The sequence below is a fragment of the Pagrus major genome, chromosome 5, assembly GCF_040436345.1.
Source record: "Pagrus major chromosome 5, Pma_NU_1.0".
In the NCBI taxonomy this organism is placed as follows: Eukaryota; Metazoa; Chordata; class Actinopteri; order Spariformes; family Sparidae; genus Pagrus; species Pagrus major.
In genome coordinates, this window is record NC_133219.1 from 34,559,648 (window position 1) to 34,587,595 (window position 27,948).

At 42.8% G+C, this 27,948-nt stretch overlaps 1 protein-coding gene across 2 annotated transcripts; it reads left to right on the forward strand.

The window, feature by feature from the left end:
* The first annotated feature begins 1,250 nt into the window (after window positions 1–1,250).
* LOC140996103 (transducin-like enhancer protein 1) lies at window positions 1,251–26,369 on the forward strand. Of its 2 annotated transcripts, none has more exons than XM_073466354.1 (20): window positions 1,251–1,953; window positions 2,770–2,870; window positions 3,661–3,724; window positions 4,405–4,449; window positions 8,718–8,780; window positions 8,918–9,022; window positions 11,816–12,032; window positions 12,327–12,343; window positions 14,717–14,830; window positions 15,186–15,239; window positions 15,354–15,503; window positions 15,608–15,749; window positions 19,058–19,257; window positions 20,904–20,980; window positions 21,181–21,430; window positions 21,594–21,841; window positions 22,115–22,262; window positions 22,388–22,538; window positions 23,477–23,553; window positions 24,028–26,369. In XM_073466354.1, the coding sequence occupies exons 1-20, from the start codon at window positions 1,930–1,932 to the stop codon at window positions 24,133–24,135; spliced, it is 2,355 nt and encodes a 784-aa protein (XP_073322455.1). In that variant the 5' UTR covers window positions 1,251–1,929; the 3' UTR covers window positions 24,136–26,369. The 2 variants fall into 2 exon arrangements, with proteins under 2 accessions (XP_073322455.1, XP_073322456.1); XM_073466355.1 differs by having other exon boundaries at window positions 15,611–15,749.
* The last annotated feature ends 1,579 nt before the right edge of the window (window positions 26,370–27,948 follow it).

Genomic DNA, 27,948 nt, shown 5'->3' on the forward strand with positions numbered 1-27,948 from the left:
TCTTAAGGTATGTGATATTAAATGTACTTAAGTATCAGAAGTACAAGTAAATTATACATATCTATGTGTATATTGTATATGGTGGGCTTACTGATAATTGGCCTTGCCGATATTCAGCATTCAGCACTGATTGTCAGTAAAATAGCTAAAGTTACATAAACATAATGGAGTAAAAGTAAAGTATTTACCCCCAAAATGTAGCATAATCTAAATATAAAGATGTAGAAAATTGAAAGTAAAGTACAAGTAAAGTACCTCAAATGTACTTGTAAGAAGAACACCCTAAGTGTAGCGTACTTGCTAGTCCAAGCCTTTCTGTGTTAGTAAATATGTTACTCCTCTACTTTTTATTTCTATGAACACTGTTGACCTGTTCCTTTCAATTGTTTCTGTCTGGGTTTTGTGTGCTTGGATGATAACACGCCGTTCTGTGAATTTTATGAGCCTGCTACAAATCAGGATTTCCCCTGGCAAGTTTCCTTTTTTTCTTTGCATGGAAACACTATTCACACTCGGAGCAATAAACAGTTTTGAAGAAGTGATGTAACTGGTAACGGGACCTCACAATACGACTTTAAAGTTGCGGTTTGGGGTTTGTCCCTGGACTCCTATTCCTTAGCTATCTCCGTGGCTTATGAAAACATAAACTGTTAGATTCCTGTGGTACACAAAGTAAGTTCAAGTCCTACTAAATAACTTTGCACGCTGTATGGTATTATTACACAGACACAGAGAAGAGCACACATTTGGTGTTGATTTGCCATGACACTTGTTAGGAAGGTTCACAGCAGCTAAGAAACACAGCATTTGTGTGAGGGGCTGATTCGTTTGTGTATTTGCGTTCATGTGCGTGACCACGTGTGTGTGCGTACGTGCACGCGCACATCTTTTAACCCCCCCTCCCCCCAGCTCCCGCTGAGCCCCACGTTACTTTGATTGACAGGCGAGACTTGCCTTCACCCGACCGCACAGCCCGCCCCTGCGCGCCTCCGGAATGGTAGCTTCCTTGCTGCTCCCTGATTGGCCAGAAGCCGCGTAGCTCAACCGGGTCAACGGACTCGAGGCGGTTTTCAGGGCGGCTATTGGTCGACCGCGTGAGCTACATTAGTATCCCCACGTGGAGCGGCGGCTCTGATTGGTCCGCGGACGGCTTTGTGGGCCGGCCTTCAGTTTCGGTTAGCTGGGAGCGTGAAACCGCGTGAGAAAGTTGCCATTGAGGTAAAGCGGAGCTGGACGGCGGACGCGTCGCCGCAGCTGTGGGAGTTGTTGCTATCAAAACTAACAACATCTTTCCTCTTTTTTTTTCTTCGCGAAATCTATTTTGGACTCCAGCTTTTGCATCCAAACTCGGCGGGGAAGTAAATATTTCAAAGCTCTTGACGGACTGTTGACGACCGCCAGCTCGGGACCGCGGCGAGTCAAGTGGGGAAACTCTTCACTGCAATTAACTTGTGTGGATTTGTTTCTGATGCTCGGACCGGACCGGGCCGCCGACCGTCTCGCCGGGCTTGAATTCGCTCCTGTTCGCGTGGTTCCGCTCGGAATACGTCGGATTCTACACAAAACAAACGCTGGGGAGTGATTGAAGTGGCTCCAGCCTTTTTTTTTTCTTCTTCTTCTTCTTCCTCTCATTTCTCACCTGGTTCTTACCCTCCTCCCCCCTCTCTTAGCTGCCGCCAGCTAATGAGCCGCTTCCCGTGTTTTTCCGGTTGATTTACGGCCGCGCTGCCGGTGGAGCGGAGGGAGAGACGACGGCCGAGAGGAGCGGGGACTCAAATTAAAACGACGGCGGGTCCTCACGGCTGATGGAGTCGTCTCCGTGATCCGGAGCCTCCCCCCCACCCCTTCACATCCTCACCGTACCCTCATTTGATCCCTCTAACCGGAGCTTTTAAAGACGGAAGCGGTCACTTCCTCCCGGAGATAACGATGTTTCCCCAGGGGCGACACCCGGTAAGACTTCTCCCCCCCCCCTCCCCTCCTTCCTGCTTTAACACTTGTTCACCTGGCTGTAACCTGGTGTCCGCAGCCAGAGAGATAACATTACCTCTTTGTTTAGCCGGCACCTCTTGTTGTTTTAGTTATAACAGCCCCTCAGGCTGAGCACATGTTTAAATCAAGCTCTTTATTCGTCTTAATTGGTCTCAGCATCTGCCCCTGAGAAGCCCCTGTTTGTCTAAAGGGGCACTATGTCGTTTTTGGAGAATACATTTTAAAAAAAATCTGAGTTTCAATGTTTACTATATTGATGAGGTAATAATACAAACCATCTTTTCCATAACTGGACAGACAGAGCTGTAAAATAAGGTCCCGGAACACTGTTTGAAGCTAGAAAGGTGGCAGGGTCCGCCACATATAAACAAAACAGTATGAAATTGCGTTGTCCTCTTAAGGGCAGTTTGTTTATTCGGTCGTGAAAAGAGTTTGTTTAGTTATAAAATAATCAGTCAGTGAAGATCTTTCTCTAGTAATTAAAATTTCTGTCCCAAAACTACATAGTGCACCTTTTAACAGCCTTCAGGCTAAGCACATGTTTAAATCAGGCTCTTTCTTCTTGTTAATTGGGCTCAGCAGCTGCCCTGAGAAGCAGAGTGGGATTGATAATATTGTTTGTTTAATAAAGGCTAATAATTAAAAGTTGTTGACATTACATGTGAGCCCGGAGAGGATCAGATGCATATACCCACATAATGAGCCACTATGATATTAAAAATCCTGTCTGGTTTGTGTGTGTGTGTGTGTGTGTGTGTGTGTGTGTGTGTGTGTCAGGCGCCCCACCAGGCTCCAGGCCAGCCCTTCAAGTTCACCATCCCAGAGTCACTGGACCGCATCAAGGAGGAGTTCCAGTTTCTTCAAGCACAGTACCACAGGTGGATAATACAAACACACACATTCACAATTCACATTGAAGGCTCCTGTGTGTCATTATGGCCGATTTTCTCATTGTCATCCGCCCCTTTTAACACTAAACCTCACCCCTAACCACAGTCATCCCCCCTTACCATAATGAACAAAACCCCAACTCTGGCCTCATACTAACCCATAAACCTGGATTAGGTTCACATACACTCATGCTCACATATGCAGCAGACCCAGTGCTTACACTGCGGTAGGTCTAAGTCTTGGTGATGGGTGAGAGCCAGAGGGTGGCGTGTGGGCTCAGGGTTTCATAAATCACTCCTTATTTTCCCCTGTGTATGTGTGTATAGTCATATGTTAGGAAGAGACTGCCTCGGTGTGTGCGCAGTTGTGTTTTTCTTTGCTCGGTGCGTATATACATCTACTTATTTGTATTGTCGGGAGGGTTGGCCACAACAGACGAAGCGCTACTGACCTACAAACAGGATGCTTTGTTTCTGATTCACACCCTGATTCATGAATGTGAAGACAGTTATGACAGGAAGAATCCTCTCCTCCTTGTCACTTTCATCATCTTGAACACCAGCTCCGTTTCCTGCACTGTTTAGACAGAGCGGAGACAGTCACTCATCGGTTTATGCCCAAAATATTTGCTGATATTCATTGATCAGCAGCGAAACTTCTCTGTCCCGTAACATCACAGTCAAGACAACTAAATACATCCACTAGACCTGATGATACTGTATGTATATTCAAAATTGTGGGAAGAGTTTTAAGTTTGTGTATTGTTGTGTTTTTCAGTCTCAAGATGGAGTGCGAGAAGCTGGCCAGTGAAAAGACGGAGATGCAGAGACACTATGTCATGGTGAGATCCGTGTGACGCTCAGTTTATTCTCCCCACAATATATAGTGGGGCTTTTGCCCCGCTGAAGTGTCCTTGAGTGAGATGCTGTGTCCTCACTTGAACATTCCTCTTTCCGAAGACTGATGTAAACACTCTATCCGAACGAAAGAGAAGAGGCGTATCGAAAAACTGCCGGGCAGAATGAAAGTAACACCTGTTTTATTGCGTGCAGTTGGACAGAGTTTTCTCACTCAGATATGCTAATGAAGGTGATTAGAGAGTCAGATTAGGCTGTGCTGCGACTTTGCAGTTTGTGAGTAGGCAGATTTTTCATTTTGATTTAGCTGAGCTCCTGTTTTTTATCATTTCGCTTGATTTAACGGACGAGGTTCTGTGTTAATCTCTTCTTTCGAAGGTGAAACATTTTATAAAGCCATTTTACCTGAAAGAAACAGCGGTCAAATGAGGTTTAGTCACAAACAAAGTAGACAATAATGCTCTCCTGAATTGTTTGCAAACATGCGTCTCTCGTACGCCTACACTGATGAAAAAAGCATTTGATTCGTATGCTTGGACTTTTAAAACTCTGCGAGAATAAAACACTCATCTCTAAGGTTGCACATATTCTCTTAGTCGTTTTATTTCAAAGGTTCAGAATTCCTCTCACTAATCTAACCATCATCTGACTCTGTCCTTCGCAGTACTATGAGATGTCTTATGGCCTCAACATCGAAATGCACAAACAGGTACGGATGCTTATCTGTCTGCCTCTTATCTACTCTCTTCCTGTTTGTCTCCCCCCCCCCCCCTCTCGTGGCAGGGTTTTTGATGTATTTGGTGTGTGTGCCTGTTGACGTGTCCTTGTGTGCGCGCAAATGTGCGCTCATTCATTTGTGTGTGTGTGTGTGTGTTTTACTGTATGCCTGTGTGTGTGGATGTGTGTTTATTCGTGATCGATGGGACTCTGTCTCCATTTCCCCAGTTAGGGCCGGCCGCCTGAGCCCAGAGGCAGGATGAATGGCTCTGTAGATTGATTGGTGCTGTCTAGGGGAGCGGCCTGCTTTATTACATTAGAGGGGCAGGGCTGGGGAGGGCAGAGGAATCGATCACGGTGAGGCCGGCAGAGGAGACACAGTGGAGCTCCCCCTTTTAGAAGCAGAGAGGCATAAACACAACACCACACACTTTAGTAGGGCAGGCGCACAAGTGTGCAAACAGGAAATATAGAAAGCACACTTACCTGTTGTACTTTAAGGCAAGAACATTTATATACAGTCATAAATAATCAATGCAAACACGGGATGACAGGGACAATTGAGCACATGTGGAGTAATGTACACACCCACAAAGAAAGTCAAACATGTTTATGCACGAGTACATACACAGACGCATTAAAAGGCAAACGTACTGTGTAGACACACGGATGAGGAGGGAAAACTCTCACTCTCTTTCTCATGCACACAAACACACATTTCCCCACAGGAGTGGTGCATGGCTCACAGCGTTTACCAGTAATTACCACAGCTATCGACCAGTCAGACCAGAGGAAATTGGAGGTGGATTGGCCTGGCTGCTTCACTGAGGAGTGGGGATGCTTCCTTGACTCTCTCACACTCCCTCCCATTATTTTTCTAATGTTCTTTCTCATCTTGTGTTATTGTCCCCCTTTTACACCCCAAGTTCTCTCTCCCTTTCTTTCTGCCTGCCTCAGTCTCTATTTAAAAGTATGGAATTTCTTCTCCCTTGTGCTGCACCCCCACCCTCGTTTCTTTTCTTCTTGGCTCCTCTTTCGTTTTATGTCCATGTGAAGCTACTGTTCTTTCATTGTGAGGGAGATGCATCTCTTCCTATTGTCCACACACACATAAACACACACACCAACACACACACACACACACTAAAGCTCCAGGGGAGGTCATTAGCTTGGGGCTGCAGTTGTCAGAGCAACAAGCTTCTATGGGCAGGGGGTACGGGGGATACAGAGGACCCACCTCCTGCTGGGAAGGTGTGTGTGTGTGTGTGTGTGTGTGTGTGTGTGGCTGTAATACTCCAATTATATGTGTAATGGGAAGTCTGTTTTCTGTTCTCACATTGTGTGTGTACACTTGTGTCTTCTCTCTGTATCCTCAACTTTTGTTTACCCCCTCAATTATCAAATTGTGGATGGTGAACCATAGTGTTTCTCCACTGTTGTTATCCAGCTGCTGATATGAAAATTTTTCAAATGCTAGGACACATGAGTTGTGACTTTTCATAACCTCAGTTTTAAACAGGCAATAGACAAGTTCTTTGCTTTAACTTTTCATTTTGACATAAATGCTGCTTGCACAATTGAATAGCTAGAAAATAATGACATTGTCAGTGCTCAGATTGGCTCCCTATAAACCTTGCTTTCAATATGCAATTTTGTCTGCCGCTGGGCAGAAAATCTCCCAAGAAAATGAAGGCTGACTGGTAATCGAGTCAGGCTGGCAGCCTGGCATCATTACCTCTGCCAAGGAGACTATGTTTTTGCCGCGTCCTGTGGTTGATTGGTTTGTTAGTTGTTTTTTCCACAGGATTACACAAAAGTTGGTGTGGATCCAGATAGAGGATTGCATTTGTTTGTCACTTTCTTCAAAATTGCAAGATATTGCGTATTTCTGACATTTTCGTTAATTACTCGGGTAATAATGTAAGGATCTTGAAAAAATCAGGCATATTTAGGTGGCTGGTGTCTATGAGTTTATACAATTTGATGAGGTTCCAAATCCAAATCCGCTTTATTGAGTGCTTTTCTATTTTCTATCTGCTTTCACGTCTCACGTTATGGACCAAATTAATGAATTATCTCACTGATTTGTTGGTAATTGAATCGCTAAGGAACATAGAAATGATCCAGTTGCCCTTGTGACAGCGGCACCAACAACAGCCCATGTCTGTTTCCACTCAAAGTTAAATGTTCTTGTCTTGATTTGTAACGATGCCTCTCTTAGGGATTGCACCTTCAGGTATTTGTGGTCTCGTCTGTTTGATCCTTGTTAGTTTTATCAATTAGCTTCGTTAGATTAGCTGAGCTGAGCTGACCTGATGGCAGTAAGTCAGACTATACTCAGACAGCCTAATCATTGAGCTTTCATACAATGCTAATTATAGACTCAGGATTCTGAGAAAAGAATTGCAGGTATAGACTCAGACTGCCTGAAATAGCTCTTTATTTACAGCTTTCTAGGCATTTAAGAAGTTGAACATAATGAGATTGAGTTACAGTATGCGGAAGTCTCCCAAGCTGATCAGGGTATAGGTTACTATAGGACTGACTGTGAGTTTTTACATCTCTCATTCAAATGTTTTGCAAGGAAGCTGTGGTAATGAGTACATCAGGCACATCACCAACAGCACGTGAGGCTTGATATAGAAATGTAGCCCTCGTTTTTTTCATTTCAGTTCTACCCAAGGTATGTTTCAGGTGAAGTGGTGACTTGTTTTGCTCTAACCTAAATAGGCTAGTACTTTATTTAGCTCATCCAAGTACATAATTGGCTGAACCAGGGTCAGTTGTTTAACAAGCTAATAGGGAGTGTGTGTGTGTGACAGAGGTCCATTGAGGACAGCAATGCTACAGCTAGCGATGGCGTAGCCACAAAATCATACATAGCGCTAGTGGCATGGTTTTAGGGATGGCAGTGTCTGTCGGTCCGTCACGTATCTCATCTTGTTAAGATTAAAGTTTGTACAGACATTCATGGTTACCAGCAGATGAACAATGCAGGCTTTGGTAGTTGCCTTACTTTTCCTGTTACCGTGAGGTTGATGTTGTAGTTTTGAGAAAAAAATACCTCGACAACATCGGATGGATTACCATGAAATTTGGGACGGACATTCTCGTTTCCCTCAGGATGAATTGTAACAGATTTAATCACCTGACTTTTCATCTAGTATCATCATCTGGTCCAATATTCAAGTCTTGTCAAATTAGTTTAACTAAGCAGCTAACAAGACTATAGACTGATTGTCTAGTCTTGTTGACATTTAAATGAGAAGGGAATTGAAGCTGATTGTGGAAAGACACTGACACATTGTGGGTAGGAAGTTTGAGCAATTCACATCTCGAAAGTCTCTTGGTAAGAGGAAGTACTTTAAAAGGGGGAAACTTACCACAGTGACCAGTTATTTCTACACCAGGTGAAGTCCAGTAAGTAACAGATGGTCTATCTGTGCTGTCGGATAACAAATGTCCTTTTAGCTGACGACTGTGTTTTGGTCTTGTTTAAAGAGTTTTGAGAAGTTTCCATAAACCCAAGTGTCAAAAAAGATCATCCAACTTTATCTAGGTTTTGTGTGTGTGCGTCTGTGCTGTGTATCTATTTATGTGGGATGTGTGTGTCTGATGAGCCATTACCACGTTTCATGGCTCCTCCAATTCCCTCTTCACCCTGGCCTTCTTCGTATCAATTTGATTGGATGATATGTAATATGAGTCCCCTTATCTGATTTGGTGCCACTGTGGGGGTATCTGGTTTCAGCCGATTGTTGCCACCTCCGGGGGTTTGGGGGGCAGGCGGATGTGTTGGCATGGATACTGGGGGAGAGCAAATGAAGTTAGTAGCTGATGAGATTATGTTGAAGTGCTGATGGGAAGAGGGACAAGAGCACAGAGGATAAGAGAGAGCAAAAGAAATACAACAGGCAAGAGAGAAACTTGAGCTCACACTGATGATTAGAAAGAAAAATCTCATTGTACTGTGTGTGTGTGTGTTTGCTGAAAATGGCCCACTGGATCTGTGTGTAGAGGGAACTGGATGGGTATAGTTATTGTATTATAGACTGGTGGGGGTTTCAGTGTGTGTGTGTGTGATTGTTGGCTTGCTTTGGAGCTGGTGTTTACCAGCGTGTGTGTGTGTGTGTGTGTGTGTGTGCGCGCGCTTGTATTACTTTATTGGTGTTACTGAACAGCTGTCTTTTCTAAATGAATGTAATTATGTTATTAACAATTAAGTCTCTTTCTGTCTCTGTGTGTCTCTTCCTCCATCAGACCGAGATTGCCAAGAGACTAAACACCATCTGTGCACAAGTCATTCCCTTCCTCTCACAGGAGGTAAGTACGTCTGACTTTGAGCCACAGACTTTGTTTGTCTTTATGCCATTTATACACTCTAGTTGTCTCCGTTAGCTTAAATCAGCCCTTTTACTCTTGGTCTTTAGCAGCATTGTGTTTGTTTGTGTGTGTTGCAGCATCAACAACAGGTGGTCCAAGCTGTGGAGCGAGCAAAACAGGTGACAATGGCAGAGCTCAATGCGGTCATTGGGGTACGTGGACTGCCAGGTCTTCCACCCACAGTGTGTATTCCTTTACTTACTCTTTAAATCAAATTTCTATGTATTTTGTGTGTGTAGAAATAGTGTAATTTAAACCCCTCAGATGATTTTTGCCTGATACTGTTAAGATACTCTGAAATATACCATGCATTTTTAGGGCTATATCGTATCCTTCGGTTAGATACCGTGTCTATCATGATACTGTCGTTATATCTTGGCCAGTGTTTTTGAATCATATGGGATTCCTACCTTTGGTAATGAATATATTGCTGAAAGAAAGACAAGTCTAGTTATTTATCCGGTAGGGCTACAAATAACATTTATTTCTCATTATCGATACATCTTAAAAGATCTTTTGCTGGATTTCACTTGAAACCTTCAGAATCTCTTCTAAAGCTTGTCGGTGGTACAGGTGTTATAGATAATACACTTACACAAATACTTTTACATTGAATTTATAGAAACTCGCAATGTTTCTCAAGGTCACAGGCATACGTGCATATCGGGCGTATGAATGAGTTGGTAGGAAAATGAAAAGAAAAGAAATAAATGAAATAAAATTAAATCCAAGGGTGAGTTTCTGCTTTTTTGGAGTGTGGTTCTAGAAATGGATTGATTGATTGATAGAGCACATTTTTGTCATGGTGAACGAGTAGAGAATGGAGGATATGAATCGGTGGGAGAAATGTGATGGGAGGTCATTGTTGAAAAGATGTCGTCAGCCTATGATGAATGGGGCATGGCCAGCTATTCAGACTTGAGCTGAAAAGGGATTGGCACGGAGAGTGTGAAAAGAAGCTGCAAAAACATAAACTTTTTTCTTGCAGTTCAGCTGTGTGATGTTTAAGGAAAAAGCGAGTCTGAGTCGGTGAGTGTTGATGATTTTTTCGGTGGGACGGAAGGTAGTTAAGGATACTCTGCTTTATAGGAGCCATAGGGGCTTGACGGGTGGGAGGTGAGGCCAGGGGGTTGAGTTGAAGGGGAATGTGGGAAAAAAGGGTTACGGGTGGGGGGGGGGGTCTTTATAGCTTTAGCTTAGCAAAGAGTGGGCCGTGGGTTTGGAGAGTTAAATGTGAGGTGGGCTTGTTAGTTGGCGTGGACTGATGGGGGTCTGTGTGTGTGTGTGTGTGATGGGTGGGGGGGGGAGAGGTGGATTTGGCAGTTGCGGTTTGAGTCTTAATTGCAGGATTTCAGTGTTTGTAAAAGGGGGGGTCACGGCGTTGCCCTTACACTCCCCTCTTCCCCTCTCCTCCCGTCTCCCACGCCAGCCTGTCATTCACCCCGTTTGTGAGTTAAATGAGTGTAATGAAGCGTGCTGCCTCTGCGCACACACACAGACACACAACACACACACACACACACATACATGCATACACACCGGCTCACACTAACATCCCATGACAAACTGGGCTCCCCTTGCCTCCACCAATACTTCCCCTCCATTTACTCCCATCAGGGGTCCTGTTTGTGTATCCATGTGTGTGTGTTTTTTTGCATCTGTTTGTGTGTGCGTCTGGGTGTAGCAGAGCGCACATTTCTGTTATCCCCAGAAAACAACAGGCAGGGGAAGGATGGTTGAGTGAGGGTGTGTGTGCCTGCCTTGTTTATCTAGACTCTGTGTATGCATGTTAGTGTGATCAAGTGTGACGTGTGGGTGTGTTTATGTTTGATTGTTTGGCAGGCGAGCCAACTCGGGGAAATTGAGTGTGTGTCTGTGTGTGTGCGAGGTTGAGGCTAAGGCTAAAAGACTGTTTCGTTCTTTTGCTTTCATTCACCGGGGCAGGACGCAGAGAGTGAAGGATGGATAGAGAGGAAAAGAGTAGGCGGGGGCTCAGGAGAGGGGGAGTGGGTTCGTCAATTAGGTGAGATAAAAGTCGGTTTGACCTTCAGCACTCCTTCCACCCCTGCCGAGTCGCCTCCTGTGCCCCCTCCCTTCTCCTCTCCTTCCTCCTCCCCTCCCGGTGGCGAATCAGTGAGCTTGGATTCCCGCGGCTACTGTCTGAGGAGGCAATAATGATGTTTTGGAACACAAAGGCATTTTACGCTCAGACGAGCGCCTGATTTGGTGTGAAAGAGAGAGCAGGGCTGCCAGCCAAACTCTCTCTCCCTCCCTCTCTTTCTCTCTCTCCCTCTCTCTCTCTCTCTGACCCTCTCTCTTCTCCCCTCGCTCCTCAGCCGCCTCACTCCCTCACAAGACCTGACAGTGCAGGCAGCAGCTGGGGCTCTCAGCTCTCTTCCCCCCACTTCTCAGTCATTCCTCTTTTTTCCTCCCCATCTCCCTCCCCCCTTCTTCTACCACCACATCCTCAGGCTCTGGGCTGTGATCCCAGCTGTCAGTATTGTTCAGTGTTTGACCCCAGAGGGAGGAGGGTGGTGTGTGTAAGGCGGTGTGTAGGGGGAGAGGATGTGTTCACCTCCTTGTGGACTGCAGCAGCTTGTTGAGGTGGTGTAAACCCAGACACTGAAGAAACTGTCCCATCTGTTGAAGACTTCAATAGGACCAGAAATCTCTATTGATCAGGTTACAGAGTGCTATTGATTTCTGCCTATTGATGGCTCTGCTTCATTCACTGACACTTGAGTTTTTGGTGTCAGGTGTCAATCTTTTGGCCACATGCAGTGACCTCAACATCTCATCTCTAAACATTTTGGCGTGATGAATAAGGCTAGCAGCAAGCTCCAAACAATGTATTTCCAGCTTGAGGCCTACCTCAAGCAACACAACTGTGTGTAGCATCCCTGAATGTTCCACGCCTTCTCTCTCGCCCAACTAATCACCTCGTTCTGTCTTTTCTCTCTCCCTCTCTCGAGCAGCAACATCTATCCCATAACCACGGCGGTGCCCCAGTGCCCCTCACCCCTCACCCTGCCGGCCTTCACCCCTCCCAGCTTGGTGGTTCAGCCGGTCTCCTGGCTCTATCAGGAGCACTTGGTGCCCTTCCTCCCCATCTATCTGGAAAAGATGGTGGCGATAAGAAGCCCCACATGTCCGGAGCAGACTCGCATCCTGCTGGACCTGATCACCTGAGAGGTGAACAAACACACCTTCTACCACCAGACACACCACTTGAAGTAGAGAAAGAAGTCATCGTTATTTAGTTGGCTGGCTTTAAAGTGTGTGAATAACCATTTTACCTTGCTTTTTTTTTTTTTTTTTAATGTGGAAAAACGTAGTTTGGACTCCTTTCTTTGGGTTATAAATGCATGAAATGTAGATTTAACAAGTCTAACTCATTTTCCTTCCTGTCTTATTTTTTGTTTTCTGCTCTGCTGAACACCCAACCCTTTGACCTCAACCACATGTACGCATTTCCAATGGCAATAGATCGAGAGCCAGGCACAGTGAGTACTTCCTCTTTCCACAGCATTGTTTACTGTTCTGACAAACCACTCGGTTAATTTTCATGTCTCTAAAAGGGAAAGTTCGGTTTGGGGGAATTTAACTTTGTTCTTAGATGCAATTTGCATGCAGGTTGAGTGAGATTAGTGTGTCTCAGCTCAGTCCGTAGGATCACTAAGCTCTACTCAAGCTGATGGAAAAACAAATTTAAACTGTTTGCTCCAAGTAAACTATATTTAGTTTACATATCCGCAGACTTTCCAAGTGATGATCTAATTGTTTTCTTTTGGCTTAAGAAATAATCTACCCCTGGTTTTGTGGGGAAAAAACACTAAAAACTAAATATCCCTTTAAAACCCTTCAGTGATATAGACACCAACCATTGCATTATCGCTCATATAGTGTATTTTATTGAAAATACAGTATCTCAAAAGTCACGGCACTTTCATCCCAGACTTTGAACTTATATTTATATCACAGGCTGTTGCTAGAGCAGCCAAATTTTTCTCCATTTTAGCAGCATTCCTTTTGTTATCCTATTTTTTGCTGCTGCAGCGACCCAATTTCCCCTCAGGGATCAATGAAGTTCACCTCACCGTGTCATTATGCATAAAAGCCCCATGCTGTTTTTACCTCTGTTTCACACCCAAATAGCTTTCATCCGTCAGTTCTATATTTTTGACTGTCAGTTTCAAAGAGTGTGTGTGTGTGTGTGTGTGTGTGTGTGTGTGTGTGTGTGTGTGTGTTTATGTGTGTGTGGGGATCTCTCTCGGGTAGAGTTTTGGCCTGCCTGTTTAGTTCTGCCCCAGATCTGCTCTGAACTGTTGGGTTTCTTTTCTCCTCCAAATGAGCTTTTTAGCATGGTCACACGCACACACACTCGCAAACACACACACACTCCTCCAGCCCTAGCCTGCATTGTTGTGCCTATTTAACACCTCAGTGAGCAGATTACCCCCTTCTCCCCCCCCCTCTCCCGCCGCCCCTGATCCCGCGCTTAAAGACTCTCATTGTGTTTAATATCACCACCACTGAGAGGGGAGGGCTTGGGAAAGGGAGGGGAGGGGAGGGGAGGGGGGGGCAGCAGTCATATGACACTGAGCTTGTGTGTGTGTGTGTGTGTGTGTGTGTGTGAGAGACGGAGAGAGACCATGCTAAAAGCGAACCGGGGAGAGACGGAGGGGGGGAAATTGCTTATGTTTTGCGGGTCAGTGCTCCTGTGCTCAGCTCACTAAAACCTTTCAATAAAAGGGGGAGGAGGTGGGAGGGAGGGAGGAAGAGGGGAGGGCTTGAAGGAAGGGGCCTTTGGCAGAATACAGATTTTCACCCCCTCTCGCCCCTCTCTTTCCCTCCCTCGTCTCTTGTCACCCTTTCTTCTCCTCCACACTCTCACACCCTCCTTCCATCCTCTCTGTCCTCTAATCTCATCCCCTCCCTTTCGCCTTTTTTCTCACCCTCCTCCTCCTCCTCCTCCTCCTCCTCCTCCTCTCTTAGCTATTCCTCCTTCATTTACCCTTTCCCCCCTCAAAGCCCAAGCGCTCACCCGCTAGATGCGTGCACGCGCATGTGTGTTTGTGTATGTTGGATGCACATTTCATTGACAGGCTGAGACTATAATGGACTCAACATGAAGCTTTAATCCATTAACAATAGGATCCGTTGGTCAGGAGGCCAGAGGGGGGCAGCTGTGTGTGTCTGTGTGTGTGTGCTATGTGTGTGTGTGCTTGTGTATGTGTGTATGCGCGTGCAGTCTTGGGACGCAGGAGTGTTTGGCAAGTAATACACACACACACAGTCTGTTACACACTTGATCATACACACAGGCTTTTACAGTCAATTACACATTGTACACACGCACACACTGACACACACACACACACACATAACTGCAGCCAGTGCAGCTTGTCAGAGCCAGGAGAGGGAGCACTGATAGATTTTGAGAGCCACTTAATGTAATCATCAACTTCAGAGGCGTGTGTTTGTGTGTGTGGCAGCGACTGGCTTTGGTCAAGTGAGAAAAGAGGTCGCCGTTTAAGTGTTAGTGCCGCTTAATTCATGCGTCTGTGAACTATTAACCTATCTGCAAATAAGGGTCTGTTTTTCTAACCTGCTCTACACATAGCTGAATAGCTGCTGTAATTAGTGGTAGATGGATCAGATGGTTTAGTGAGCTCATGCAGAATGAACTGTAAAAGGCAACATTGTCTCACCTCTGCAAATACTTTTTCTTGTTTTTTTTTTCCTCTTTGTCCTACAAACTCTCCCTTTTCTTTTTTCTCTCTACGCTACCTTATCTTATTTCACTAATCTCTGCTCCCTCTCTCTATCCGACTGTGATCTGTCCTTCTACTCCTCCTCTTTGCCTTCATCTGCAGAGTAACTCACTGCTGCCAGAAAGTCTTCGGAACTCAGATAAGAGACGCAATGGACCCGAGTTTCCAAATGACACCAAGAAACGCAAGATGGAGGACAAGGACTCCAGCCACTATGTAAGAAATGCTTGTGCAACATAGACAAAAGTGTGTGAAAATTATTTAGAATTAGTATTTTGTCATTTGCACAGGCACATTTAATGTTCCTAGAAGAGGTGGTTATATTACACATAAAAATTACATTTGGGATATTGTAATATCGTGATATCATGATTTAAGGGATGCATTACAGTAAAGAGATGCAAGTTTCTAGAATGTTCTCCTCTTTCTTACTTAGTCATTATATTGTATTATGCCTATCGCTCACCCTCGTATATACAGACGCATCATAGTCACACATCAAATGTTAAAAACAATGTTTCTCCTATTGACTTTCTTAAATGGTGTGCTAACTGATTGTCCTCCTTTGCAGGATAGCGACGGGGAGAAAAGTGATGATAATTTAGTGGTGGATGTCTCGAACGAGGTCAGTATGTTTCAGAATTTGTTAACTACAACATATTGAATCCTCTGTGCAGGAAAATGTCGGCATCACTATGGTGCAATTATTTTGTTAACTGAATCCTTGTTCTTCCACCAGGATCCTGCCTCCCCTCGCGGCACGCCTCTCCCCTCTCCAAGAGAAAATGGCATGGATAAAGCGCGTCTTCTCAAGAAAGACCCCTGTAGTCCAGCTTCGACTGCATCATCAGCTAGCTCCTCCTCCCTCAAGTCCAAAGAGATGTCATTGGTAATGATTGTTTGAGTTGTTTTAGCATGTAGTTTGAAAGACCAGGTAGACTGATCGATTCATGGGTGAATAAATGTTTTACCGATTATAAATATCTCTCTCAGCAGCGAGACAAGGCGGGTACACCTGGGCTAAAGTCAAGCACACCCACACCACGAGGTGACTCCACCCCTGGTCCGAGCTCCACTCCTGGAATCCGGCCCAGTCTATCAAAACCCCCCTCTATGGAAATACCGCATCCACCCAGTAAGTCCAAAAATGTTTAAATTAATTATAAGGTATAATTTTTTTTTTTTTGTCATTTACTTTTTATTGGTTTTTGATTTTACATGTAAACAGACAAACCGTCAAACAATCAACATGAAGACCTATGGACGAGTACAGAAGTATCAAGGAGAAAGCAAGAGCATATACAAGGGGACTGGTTAACACCTCCAGTGTAGAACTCGAGAGAAAGAAAAAAAAAGTTAAATAAATAAAATAGTAAGTACATAAAAGTATTCTGATAGTCCAGACTGGAATTACCTGAAATCCGGTCTTATGGTAGAAACATAAGCACTCCATTTTTGCCAATTATCTATAAATGCCTCATTTTGTGTTCTTAAATTAAAAGTAATTCTTTCCATTACAAAGATGCTGTACACTGTATCAATCCATTCATCTACACTAGGTGCCTCCCTCTTCAGCCATTTCTTCGTTATTGATTTCTTACAAGCCACCAGTAATATTCTCAATAAATATTTATCTTTGTTCCTCCATTCCAGTTCCTGTAAGTCCACCAGATATAGCAAATTGAAACAAAAAGTTATTTTTGTTGAAAACACAGTCTCTAGTGTTTGATGTACACGTAGCCAAAATGGGGTCACAACAGGGCAACACCAGAATATATGATAGTGATTCGCCTCTTCGCTTCCACAACATCTCCAACATTCTATCTGATTGGAATATGATCTCTTTTGATATGGGGTACAGAAATAGCGAATGACATTTTTCCATGCATATTCCCTCCAGAGCGGAGAATTTGTTGTTTTCCATTGTTGTTTAAAAATTTCCTTCCAGTTCTCCAGAGAAATTATGGTGTTGCCTTCAGTTTCCCACCTTGATTTTACATTAGATGTATTTTCTTTGTTGAAAGATTGAAGACTTGTGTATAGTTTTGAAATTATCTTCTTATAAGGTTCATCTTTATAAGCTTTTACAAATACCTGTAGAATATCATTTTCAGGTTCATAATTTTTTATAATTTTTTTCCCAATATAGTCTCTTATTTGTATATACCTGAATAGGTCCTGGTTCTGTAAACCAAATTTGTCTTTAAGATCTTGGAAACTTGTAACCGTTCCTTTACTTATTAGTGAATGGTATGTTGTAAGCCCTAAGGAGGTCCATTCCTTGAATCTGTGGTCGTGTTGATTAGGTGTAAATTGTGGGTCATAAGCAAACCATTTCAAGATTTCGAGTGTCTTTTTTAAGTTGAACTGTTTTGATATTTCACTCAGAAGCTTTAATGAATTGGTGATCCATGGATTATCTTGATCAGTAAGTTGTTTGTGTAGTGATGGGTCCCCGATCAACGCAGTGACTGGAAAACCTTTTCCCATTGTTTGTTCAATACTTTTCCATCTGGCCTTGTAACTAGGTGTACACCAGCAAATTAAAGGCCTAAGTTGGGCTGCCTTGTAATAGTCTTTTAGAATAGGAAGAGCTAGTCCTCCTTTTTCTTTTGAAAGCTGGAGTATCTTATATCGTATCCTGGGTTTTTTCCCAGCCCATATGTACCTAGAAATTAATCTGTCCCATTCTTGAAATTGTTTTTCTGGTGCTTCTAAGGGTAATGACTGAAAAAGGTATAGAACCCTTGGCAGTATGTTCATCTTGATGGATTCGATGCGTGAGCTGAGGCTTAGATATGGTATCAGGCTCCATCTGTGAATATCTTTCTTGATTTCCTTAATAAGAGGTTTATAATTGATTTCGGCTAATCTTGACAGATCTTTAGGAATATGAATTCCTAGATATTTTATAGATTTTTCATCCCATTTTAGCTGGTATTTCTGACGGAGATCAAGGGGGGGATTATAATCAAAACTAAGGATCTGTGTTTTTTGAACATTCAATTTGTATCCTGAGAAAGAGCCATATTCATTTAAACATGTCATTAATGCTGGCAAGGATCGTGTTGGGTTACTCAGATATATTAATACATCGTCAGCAAATAACGCCAGTTTCTGGTCATCTACCATTTTTATCCCCTCAATTGCTTCGTTTTGTCTTATTCCTTGAGCTAAAGGTTCGATAAAAATAGCAAAGAGAAGAGGACTCAGTGGGCATCCCTGTCTCGTTGAGCGTTCAAGTATAAATGATTCTGAGAGTTCTCCATTAATCTTCAGCCTTGCTGATGGGTTTTTGTATAGTGTTTCTATTGTTTGTATTATTGTCTCATTAAAGCCAAATTTTTCCATTACCTTGAATAGGAAGGTCCATCTCACAGAATCGAAGGCTTTTTCTGCGTCCAAGCTCGCTATCATAGCCTGGAGATTGTTTTGGTTGGTATGTCTAATGATCTGTAGTGTGCGTCTTATATTGTCTTGAGTTTGTCTACTTTGAATGAAGCCGGTTTGATCCAAATGTATGATCTGTGGTAGAATCTTGTCAAATCTTTTAGCAAGGATAGAAGTGAACATCTTGTAATCTAGGTTTAATACACTAATTGGCCTGTAATTAGTGCATTCTGATTTATCTTTTCCTGGTTTTGGAATAACCGATATTGTTGCTTCCCTCCAGGAAATTGGAGTCTCTTTTGTTTGCAAAATCCAATTAAATGTTTTCACCAAAATAGGCGTCAATACATCTCTTAGAGTTTTGTACCATTGTGCTGTGTATCCATCAGGACCTGGGGATTTATTTGTTTTCAGTCTTGTTATGGCGTTTTTGACTTCTTCTGTTGTTATCGCTGACATTAATATATTATTTTGAGTTTCAGAAAGAACCGGTAAGTCCAAGGATTTCAAAAAATCTTCCATTTTTGTGTCGTTATCTACCTGTGGTTGAGCGTATAGTTTTTGATAAAAAATTTTAAAGCAATTTTTAATATTATCAATGTCATGGTGAGTTTGTTTAGACACTGGGTTATAAGGTATAATTTTAATATGCCAATTAGTGCCAGAGGGCAATCAGTTGTGTGTAAACTGCCTGCAGTCAAATTGAACCTCACAAATAAGTGTCACAGGGGCTTTGGATAAATTATGTGGGTCTTCCTAATGAACCGTTGTTCTAAGTATTAATTGCAAATATTTCACAGCACACTTTTACTTTGGAAATACCTCATGCCTGTGCAGAGTTTACTTGATTTACCTCCAGTAAATCTGTTTTCTTTTCTTAACTTTGCATCACAGACAAATAAAGAATTCTAATCAAGGGTAACTGGTAATGTTAGATGACTGTTAAGTAATAAGTCTGTAAGATCAAAGCTTGTATTCATAAATGCTTAATAGATTTTGTACCTGATTCCAGCTGTTTATTTGTCTCACTTTTTCCTTCCCTCTCCTCCTCAGCTGCAGGTCTGCGGACCCCCCTGGCTGTACCAGGCCCATACCCGGGTGCATTTGGTATGTTACCCCACGCAGCAGGGATGAACGGTGAGCTGGCTAATGCTGCCGGGGCTGCGGCCTATGCTGCTGGACTGCACAACATGTCACCTCAGATGAGTGCTGCTGCCGCAGCCGCTGTGGCTGCGTACGGCCGTTCACCCATGGTGAGTGGAAAAGGGTGACTCATGTTTTGGTAAAGTGACTGTGTGTCTATCTGCTGTCTAAAGAAAGCTTCTGCAAAAAACATACGCAGTTTACTGATGTAAGATGGTTATTTCAATTTCTATTAATATGTTACTTATTGTTGATAATTTTGCTTAAAAAGTTGAAACTTGCCTTTGACTTATTCATGTTTTATTATGTTAGAAAACTGAATCACAGTGGATGTAGTTCGGCATTTTTGACCGTGATTAACAGAAATATCAAAGTGAAAATGAGTACAGAGTATCTAAGCTGGGTGAGAATATGATATGATATGGAACATATTTTTTCATTTCTCAAGTATTCACCTCCCTCAAGAATATTCAGAGAACATTTAGTAGAGGTTTCTTCGGCAGGAATTTCAGCTTTGAATGACCAGTATGAGGTTTGCATATCCGGATGCTTCAGTTTTTATAACGGTCTTTTTGTAGAACTTCACAAGCTCTGTGGAGTTGATGGTAATTGTGAGTTTAAAAGCTGCCTTCATATGAGGTTTTTCAACGGTGGCTTCCTCTTTGCTGTTCTCCCTGAGGCACCTGGGCAACGGTTGTTGTATGCACAGCGCTCACTACTCAGCCGTGAAACCCTGTAACCTTCCCCAGGCAGATTGAAAGCTGTGCTACAGTATATTCTTTCTAATGTTTTTTTATGATTGACCTTATACTACTCAGGGTATTCAGTGTGTTGGAGAATTTTTAGTATCCTTCCCTGATTCATACTCAACCGTTGTCTTCATAATGAATCTTTTACCAGAAAAGTAACAGCAGCAATGGTTGCATAAGTTCTGCCCTCCAGGCGTTTAAATTAAAATCTCTTGTCACACTGTAGACAAACAGAGGTGATCTACATCCAAATTATTACGGAGCGTCGAAGAAATGTTACGACTGCAGCAGTGAATTCTTATGAAGTCAATAATTGTATGTGCTATTTTTCTTTAATCTATTTGTAGAAAATTTACTTACTGTTTTTCTGTGGATCAATGTTGAGAAAGCATAATTATATCCACTGTAATTCAGTGTTTTGAAAGACTAAAAGTTCATGAAGTGAAGGGGTGTGAATACTTTTCATAACACTGTATATTTTATATTGCAGAGTGTGGAAAGTGTCAATAGTTGCACAGCTGTATTTCTCTTGTCTGTGTGATAGTATTTATACAGTGGGCTACGCTGGTGTGCATTACGTTCAATCGCCTCATCACTTTGGGCTGTATTTGCATAGTGTTCATTACACTGTTTAAATAGGTTTAGTAGACTCACAGCTGTGTGTGTGTGTGTGTGTGTGTGTGTGTGTGTGTGTGTGTGTGTGTGTGTGTGTGTGTGTGTGTGTAATACTTGATAGAAACTCAGGTTGTGTACTCACCAGCCGTGTGTGTTGGATTGGAGGGAGCACAAGAACCGACAGTTCTGCCTCTGTCTGTTTGCTGACTCTTAAACTTGTCATTCAGATGTGGAGGGTGTGTGTGTGTGTGCCCAAGAGTGTCTGTTTGCTTTGTGCTCATGAGTGTTTGTGTTCTGTTCCACAGGTTAGTATTGACCTGTGTGCATTTTGCCAGTGCCCATGGGTGTCTGTCTGCTCTATGCTCATGTAATGTCTTTGTTGTCTCCTTCAGGTCGGTTTTGATCCTCATCCTCACATGAGAGTTCCTGGAATGCCTCCCAGTCTGACAGGAATCCCTGGCGGCAAACCGTAAGTGTCTGTTCCTGCTTGTATATGTGAAGGCTGATTGACTTGCCCTGTGGCAAAACTGTTATGACATAAAAAAACAACCCTCTCCTCTGAAAAAAATTACAATGCTTTTTTGTATCATTATTTATCTCTATCCTCGTCCTCTTTCACATTTGCTATCATGTTTAACCTCCTCCTCCCGTCCTCCTTTGTGTCATCAGTGCTTACTCCTTTCACGTGGCGGCTGACGGACAGATGCAGCCGGTACCGTTCCCTCCGGATGCTTTGGTGGGCCCAGGGATTCCCCGCCACGCCCGTCAGATCAACACACTGAACCACGGAGAGGTGGTTTGCGCCGTTACCATCAGTAACCCCACCCGACACGTTTACACAGGAGGGAAGGGTTGCGTGAAGGTCTGGGACATTAGTCACCCAGGAAACAAGAGCCCGGTGTCACAGCTCGACTGTTTGGTGAGTGAAGCGATGAGGCAGATATAAAGTATGAAATGTCTTGCATTTTTTTTCTGCATGTCTGAAAAGACTCTAGAGATTTGTGTGGTATAATCCATCCATACGAATCTGACTATAGTTCATATGAAAACATGAAATGTATTTTATGTGTCTGCCTCATCAGAACCGGGACAATTACATCCGCTCTTGTCGTCTCCTTCCCGATGGTCGGACGCTGATTGTGGGAGGCGAGGCGAGCACGCTGTCAATCTGGGATTTGGCCACGCCCACTCCCAGGATTAAGGCAGAGTTAACATCATCAGCACCGGCATGCTACGCTCTGGCCATCAGCCCGGACTCCAAGGTCTGCTTCTCTTGCTGCAGCGACGGAAACATCGCAGTCTGGGATTTACACAACCAGACACTCGTTAGGTAAGAGAGACCTGTGTGGCTACAACCTGTTCACCACAGTGTTGACCTTCCTTAAATACTAGACTCTGCTGATTTGACCTTTTTATGATTAAAAATTGTAGCATTGAGAGGCAGAATATTTAGCAGTAATACTATAGTAGAGTGGCTGCTGATGAGAAAACTTTAAGCTCCTCACATTTGGTTGTCTGATGCATACCAACTGCACACTCAGTGCGTCTTTGTTTAAACATTTCTGTCTTTATTTAACTCAGAATGTATGTGTGTATCCTGCAGGCAGTTCCAGGGCCACACAGATGGAGCCAGCTGTATTGACATCTCCAATGACGGCACCAAGCTGTGGACCGGAGGCCTCGATAACACCGTGCGCTCCTGGGATCTGAGGGAGGGACGGCAGCTGCAGCAGCACGACTTTACATCACAGGTACGCACTCATTTCAGCACATAGCGTTTCATCGACTGACCTTGAAAAGTTCAATGGCATTAAATGTTTTTGTATAAAAAGAAGTATCCCCCAGTAATGCTGAATTTCTCGTCTCTTCTGCGCAGATCTTCTCTCTCGGCTACTGTCCAACAGGAGAGTGGCTCGCTGTGGGAATGGAGAGCAGCAACGTTGAGGTCCTTCATGTCACCAAGCCTGACAAATACCAGCTTCATCTACATGAGAGCTGTGTACTCTCCCTCCAGTTTGCCTACTGTGGTAAGCAACTGGCCGTCTTCATCTCAGTCCTTTTAGGTCCTGTTCATATTTTTGTATCTACGCGTCCCAAATGATCAGATCACAAGTGGACAGCTCTAACTACAAGTGTGAGCACCCTCAAGATGCATTGAGGACGCATTTGAGATCCGATCACTTGGACCACATTCGGAGGTGGCTGTTTCAACTAATCACTGAACAGCAGTATCCCCAGACTCCCTTACAAATCTCAAAACAAACTATGCAAAACTGCTATGACAAATTCTGAATCATTTGAGCCTTCCTGTAAATGCAAAACATTGAGTTGTTTCTTTCGTTTGGAAAAAGTGTCAGTTTGTTTTCTGTTGCTGTGTCTAAAGTGCATCTTACCTCCCAACAGCTGTTTTTTTAACACACTGTTTCAACTTTTTTCACCATTTTTACTGAACTTATGAAATAAGACAAAATGTTACAAATACAGTGAACAGCAACCAATACGGGCTACTTCTTTGTCTCCTGGGGATAAAGCCCCCAGACTCCTTTACAAAATCGCTCAATTTTGAGAGTTGTTGCGTAAAGAGAAACTTTATTAACTTTGTGAAAAGCTGTCTACAACACATTTTCCACTCCTTGTTTTGTAGTCTACTGTCAAACCATTCTTTTTTAAAATGAGCTATTTAGATATGTTGTGAAGCTTCTTTGACTTTGTTCTTGCTTAGTGTTTTTTGTTTCGCATCTTTTATTAGATATGACAGTATAGAGGTAGAGAGGAAACAAGGGAAGAGAGAGAGAGGAGGGTATGACATGCAACTCAGGTTAAATCTTACTTTTAAAATTGGTTTTGTCTGTTCCATTTTACAAAAAGATTTTCCTTTTTTTTTCACTGTTCAGCCACATCTTGTTTATGATGTCATTGTCCTACTTTTTTGCTTATTGTGTTTTTGTATATTTTCTCTTCCCAGGGAAATGGTTTGTGAGCACAGGAAAGGACAACTTGCTGAATGCATGGAGAACACCGTATGGAGCCAGTATATTCCAGGTTGGTACAACAGGGCACTACATTAATTATCCGATATATAAACGTAATATAAAATGGCCCCGTCTGAAGTTGCTGCTTCAGCTCTAACGGGCCAACCCGCATTTCCACCGGCGCTGCATTGCATCAATCACCGGATACCATGAAACTGTCATGTCCTCAAAAAGGGTGTTTTCTACTCTGCATTTACTGTTTTGATGACACATGAAGTTGCAAACATGCAGTGAAATAATGTGGTAACACATCCTGTCTGACGTGCTGCATCAGCATGTTCCTCTGTGACGTTATTGAACAGGTTATGAAAGCTTTTGTCTTATTAACTACTCAGCAGTATTGATTGGAATAAGAGCACCAGACAAGATTAAATTCTATAAGAGACATCTTTTAACTGTACTGTGTTGTTTTTAGTTTCATTAGAAGTTGTTCTTTATGTGTTACTGATTATTTTCTGTTCTGCTCCTGTTTCTTTCTCATCAGTCTAAAGAATCATCCTCGGTGTTAAGCTGTGACATATCTGTGGACGACAAGTACATCGTCACCGGTTCAGGGGACAAGAAGGCCACTGTTTACGAGGTCATCTACTAAAAATATGGAAAGAAAGCGAGGACATTTGTTCTTTCCCACACACCCGATACGTTTCTAGAGATTTTCACATGGAGCCAGAAATCGCAGACGAGAGCAACCTGGATGACGACGTTGTTTTTCTTGCATTGATTTTACATGCACAGATCTTTTGACTCCACATCAGCTGGGAATTAAGTGGAGCAGCTGGATGTTAATGGAAGGAGAGGAGCTATTTGGATGTTTGTGTCTCTACTGCTTTCTGCTAGTGACTGCACTGGGATCAGCTACAGGGACCAGACAATGACTGAACCAAAGGGGGGCACCGCGTTGTTTTTACTGGAACCAACTCTTCTGAGGAACACTGTACCGAACATCAGATTTTTAAACGGACTGATTCAGTGTCACGACCAGGGGCAGAGAGTCTTGAATAGACAATGTGTAAAGAGACTGGGAGAGGAGAACGTGTACTGACAAAATAATGCAGAAACGGAGGAGGAGAAGCAACACAGTGAATGCAGAACATTTTCTTTTGTATTTTGTTTCAGACAGACAATGCTCACTGTTGATCTCCCAGCTCTCACTCTCTGACCTTAGAACCTCAGCTTGCTGTTCTGATCTGCCTACACTGTCTGAAAAGTAGCTTTTCTGTCTTAACAGTAAGTCCTATCCTCACTAACTGCACTGTGGTGGAAGCTGTCCACCTACACGCTTAATACATACACACACACAGTGTGTTTTTAAATATACTGAAGGCCGTGCTGACTCATCTAGCATCAGGCTGTCGTTGATACCAGTGACGGGTTGGTTTGATCGTCATGAGGCAAAGTTTGTATCCATAATTTGTACCCATTTCAGATGCCACCAAACAACATTTATGTACCTTAGAGCTGCAACGATTATGAGTCAATCTGGTCTATCGTTCTCCAGAATCGCCTTCCCTATATTTAATCGGCAACTATTTCGATAATGGATTAATTGTTCCAGTTGTTTTTCAAGAAAAAATGTCAAACATTTGCTGATTCCAGCGTCCTAAATGTGAGGATTTGCTGCATCAGACTGTTGGTTGGACAAAAGGAGACATCAATTTGGTCTCTAAGAAATTGTGAAGAGCATTTTTCACAATTGTTTTTCACATTTTAAAGACTAAACGATTCATAAATAATAAAAAAATAATTTAGAGATTTTACTCTAAATGTTGTTTGAGAAGGTTTAATGTTGTCATTTCTCCTCTTTGTCTGAAGATCCTGCTTAAAAGACCAATTAGTGAAAAACTGAAGGGAAACATTTTTCAGAGATTGAATTAATTCTCAAATCTATTGATCCTCCTCGTCTTGTGTACTTGTTTCCACTCATCATTTCTCTACCTACATTTTTCCACAAGCGACATGAGCCTTCATACTGAAATTTCTTCCAACTTCGTGCTCTTTACGTGAGCCGCAGTGTGTCACCGCTGCACATGTTGCCAGAATGAGCCCCACCTTTACTCACACTATGACTGACCTGACCTAGAAACATCAAGAGTTGATCATTCGTCAGCTGGATGAGGCATCAGATTTACAAATCTTTTCCATATTGTCCTGCTGAAGTCTGGACATGCCCCTGCTGTCAGTGTTAATGCAATTCATTTGGTTGATGTCTCCACTGTTGTAAATTCACCTCGGCCCTGCCTTTTGTAACTCTTTGAAACCAGCTGTACTTCCAAAAAGATCATCTCGACAAGTAAATCAAGCTTGAAAAGTTCTCTCTACCATATTCACTAAACAAACGTTTTCAAAACAGAGTTGCCTTTTTTTAAACAGTCATTTGTTTCTGCTTAGTTTCTTGAATGTGGGACATTTTGTGAAATTGTCTTGTATCATGAGGTCTTTACATTTTACCAAGATTTAAGATTACAAGCAATATTGAATTATTTGTCAAGATGATCTTACAGAGAAGGTTAGTGAAGGTGCAGTTGTATTTTCAGTTGCAGGAAGGAGTCGGTCAGTTTCAGCCATTTTAAACTCATTAATTTCATGACTTAAGTTTTTTTTCTGGGTTGTTTTTTTTAAAATCTTTTTTTGTCTGTTGAATGTTTGTAAAAATGTATATATATGTTTTTTTTCTTACAGGACATGCTTTAGAAATAACAAACTGTTTTTGTACGTCTTTTACATGGAAAAGAAACGTCTAATCAGGAGAAATACTAAATGGTCTTAATGCTAGCTAATCTAAAATGATTGAAATATCTAGACAATAAATGTGTTTTTTTTTTGTAACTTGAGTGGTCTCGACTTTCTGGCTTGTTACAAGAAACACTTTCAGTCCTCACTGATGAAACCTTTCGGATACTTGATAGAGATGTGTGATGGAAGGTGAACGAGAGCGGGTTTAGTATATTTCACTGAAACGCTGAACTGCTCAGTGGCCAGCAGAGTATTAATGTTGCGCTTATTTAGTTTAATTAGTCAACTGGCAATATAACTGAACCAAGTGTTTTTTTAATGGTGTTCACTTGGGTTTCCTTTGGTTTGTTCACACAGCCCTTCACCTGTACACAATGTTTCATTTAGCAGAGTTGCACTGAAGCTCACCTCGCTGTGTAACGAGAGAAACTCCTTTTGGTTTCCTTTCTAAAGATGTAAGGCACGGCCCTGAAGCCTGTTCGCTTTTATAAAATATGAACAGCTTTTAACACTGAAGGTGATGGAGGAGGTGTGCTGGCACAAACTGAAGTGAGTCAGACTAAGTTTATTCATTGTGAGTCTGTGTTAGCAATACCAGCAGATAAAGACATATTACCAGGTATTTTGCAGAGCAGCCATTTTGGATTTTGAGGTCTGGGTTGGTGAGGTGCGTCCAGCTTTCCGAGTCGTAAATACAACTACAAGGGGAGCTCCAACTTCCAAATTCAAATGGTAAACACCATAATGTGGAGGTAGGAAATTTCCAAGTTGAAACTTCCAACTTGATGCCAAAAGTGAGCAGAAAACTTGGCTGACTTTAACAAAATGATGTCTCTTTGGCAGGTGTACACAGATTTCAACCCTCAGCAGTGCGGCATCCATGCATTATAAATGAGATGGAGGAGGAAAAACGACACATGGAGGTGACAGACGTCATTATGCATTTTTTTTTTTACAGCACTTTAATTCTTGGAAACCTATCTAAACATTTCCTTCACTAGCCTTATTCAAATACTCCGCAGACACACCCTCGCTACTTTCCCACGAGCGCTCCCATTGTTGTGTGACGTCAGGCGGCTGCTCCCTGGTGAAGTTGGGGTGGATGGATCTGCCCCAAGTACTTTGAGTGATGCTCCACAGTACATTAATCGCTCAGCTTTGGAGGGACACCACATGTCATGAGCCCGGGCCTCTTGTCTATGACAGGATGCATGCTTGTGTGCAGTGGTGCGGTGTGGTTCGGTAGAAAGAAAGAAGTTCTTTGTCATCTTGCCTCTGTCCAGCATGTGATATGATAGGCGGCGCCGACATGATGTTATGAGTGATGTTTTGGTTTGAAGGTGCTCCGTATTAATTTATGTATGACTGGATTAACACTTTGAATCTGAGATAAAGATAGTGATTCAGTAAAGGCTTAAATTTACCCGAAGAGGATCGAGCCTTTGTAGGTATTAATGTGAGTGTGACTCCACTTGACACCGCCCGCAGCTTGACTGTGAATGATTTCTGTTTGAGTGTGGACGGCTCCAAGGCTCCAGCCACACGTGTGCTGCTGCTGCTGCTGCTATAACATCATTTCAATGAATTTTGCTTGAGCGGGCTACAGTCTGTGAATTATTTACAGGAACATTTGTGCATTTATTTTCAATTAAATGACATCACTGATCAACTT

What these genes read in the sequence shown, in the direction of transcription:
- LOC140996103 (XM_073466354.1), top strand. Translation starts at nt 1,930, where the DNA reads ATGTTTCCCCAGGGGCGACACCCG. An exon ending in TGGTGGATGTCTCGAACGAG is followed by an intron (nt 15,240 to 15,353) that starts GTCAGTATGTTT and finishes TTCTTCCACCAG; the next exon opens with GATCCTGCCTCCCCTCGCGG. An exon ending in TGTCACAGCTCGACTGTTTG is followed by an intron (nt 21,431 to 21,593) that starts GTGAGTGAAGCG and finishes CTGCCTCATCAG; the next exon opens with AACCGGGACAATTACATCCG.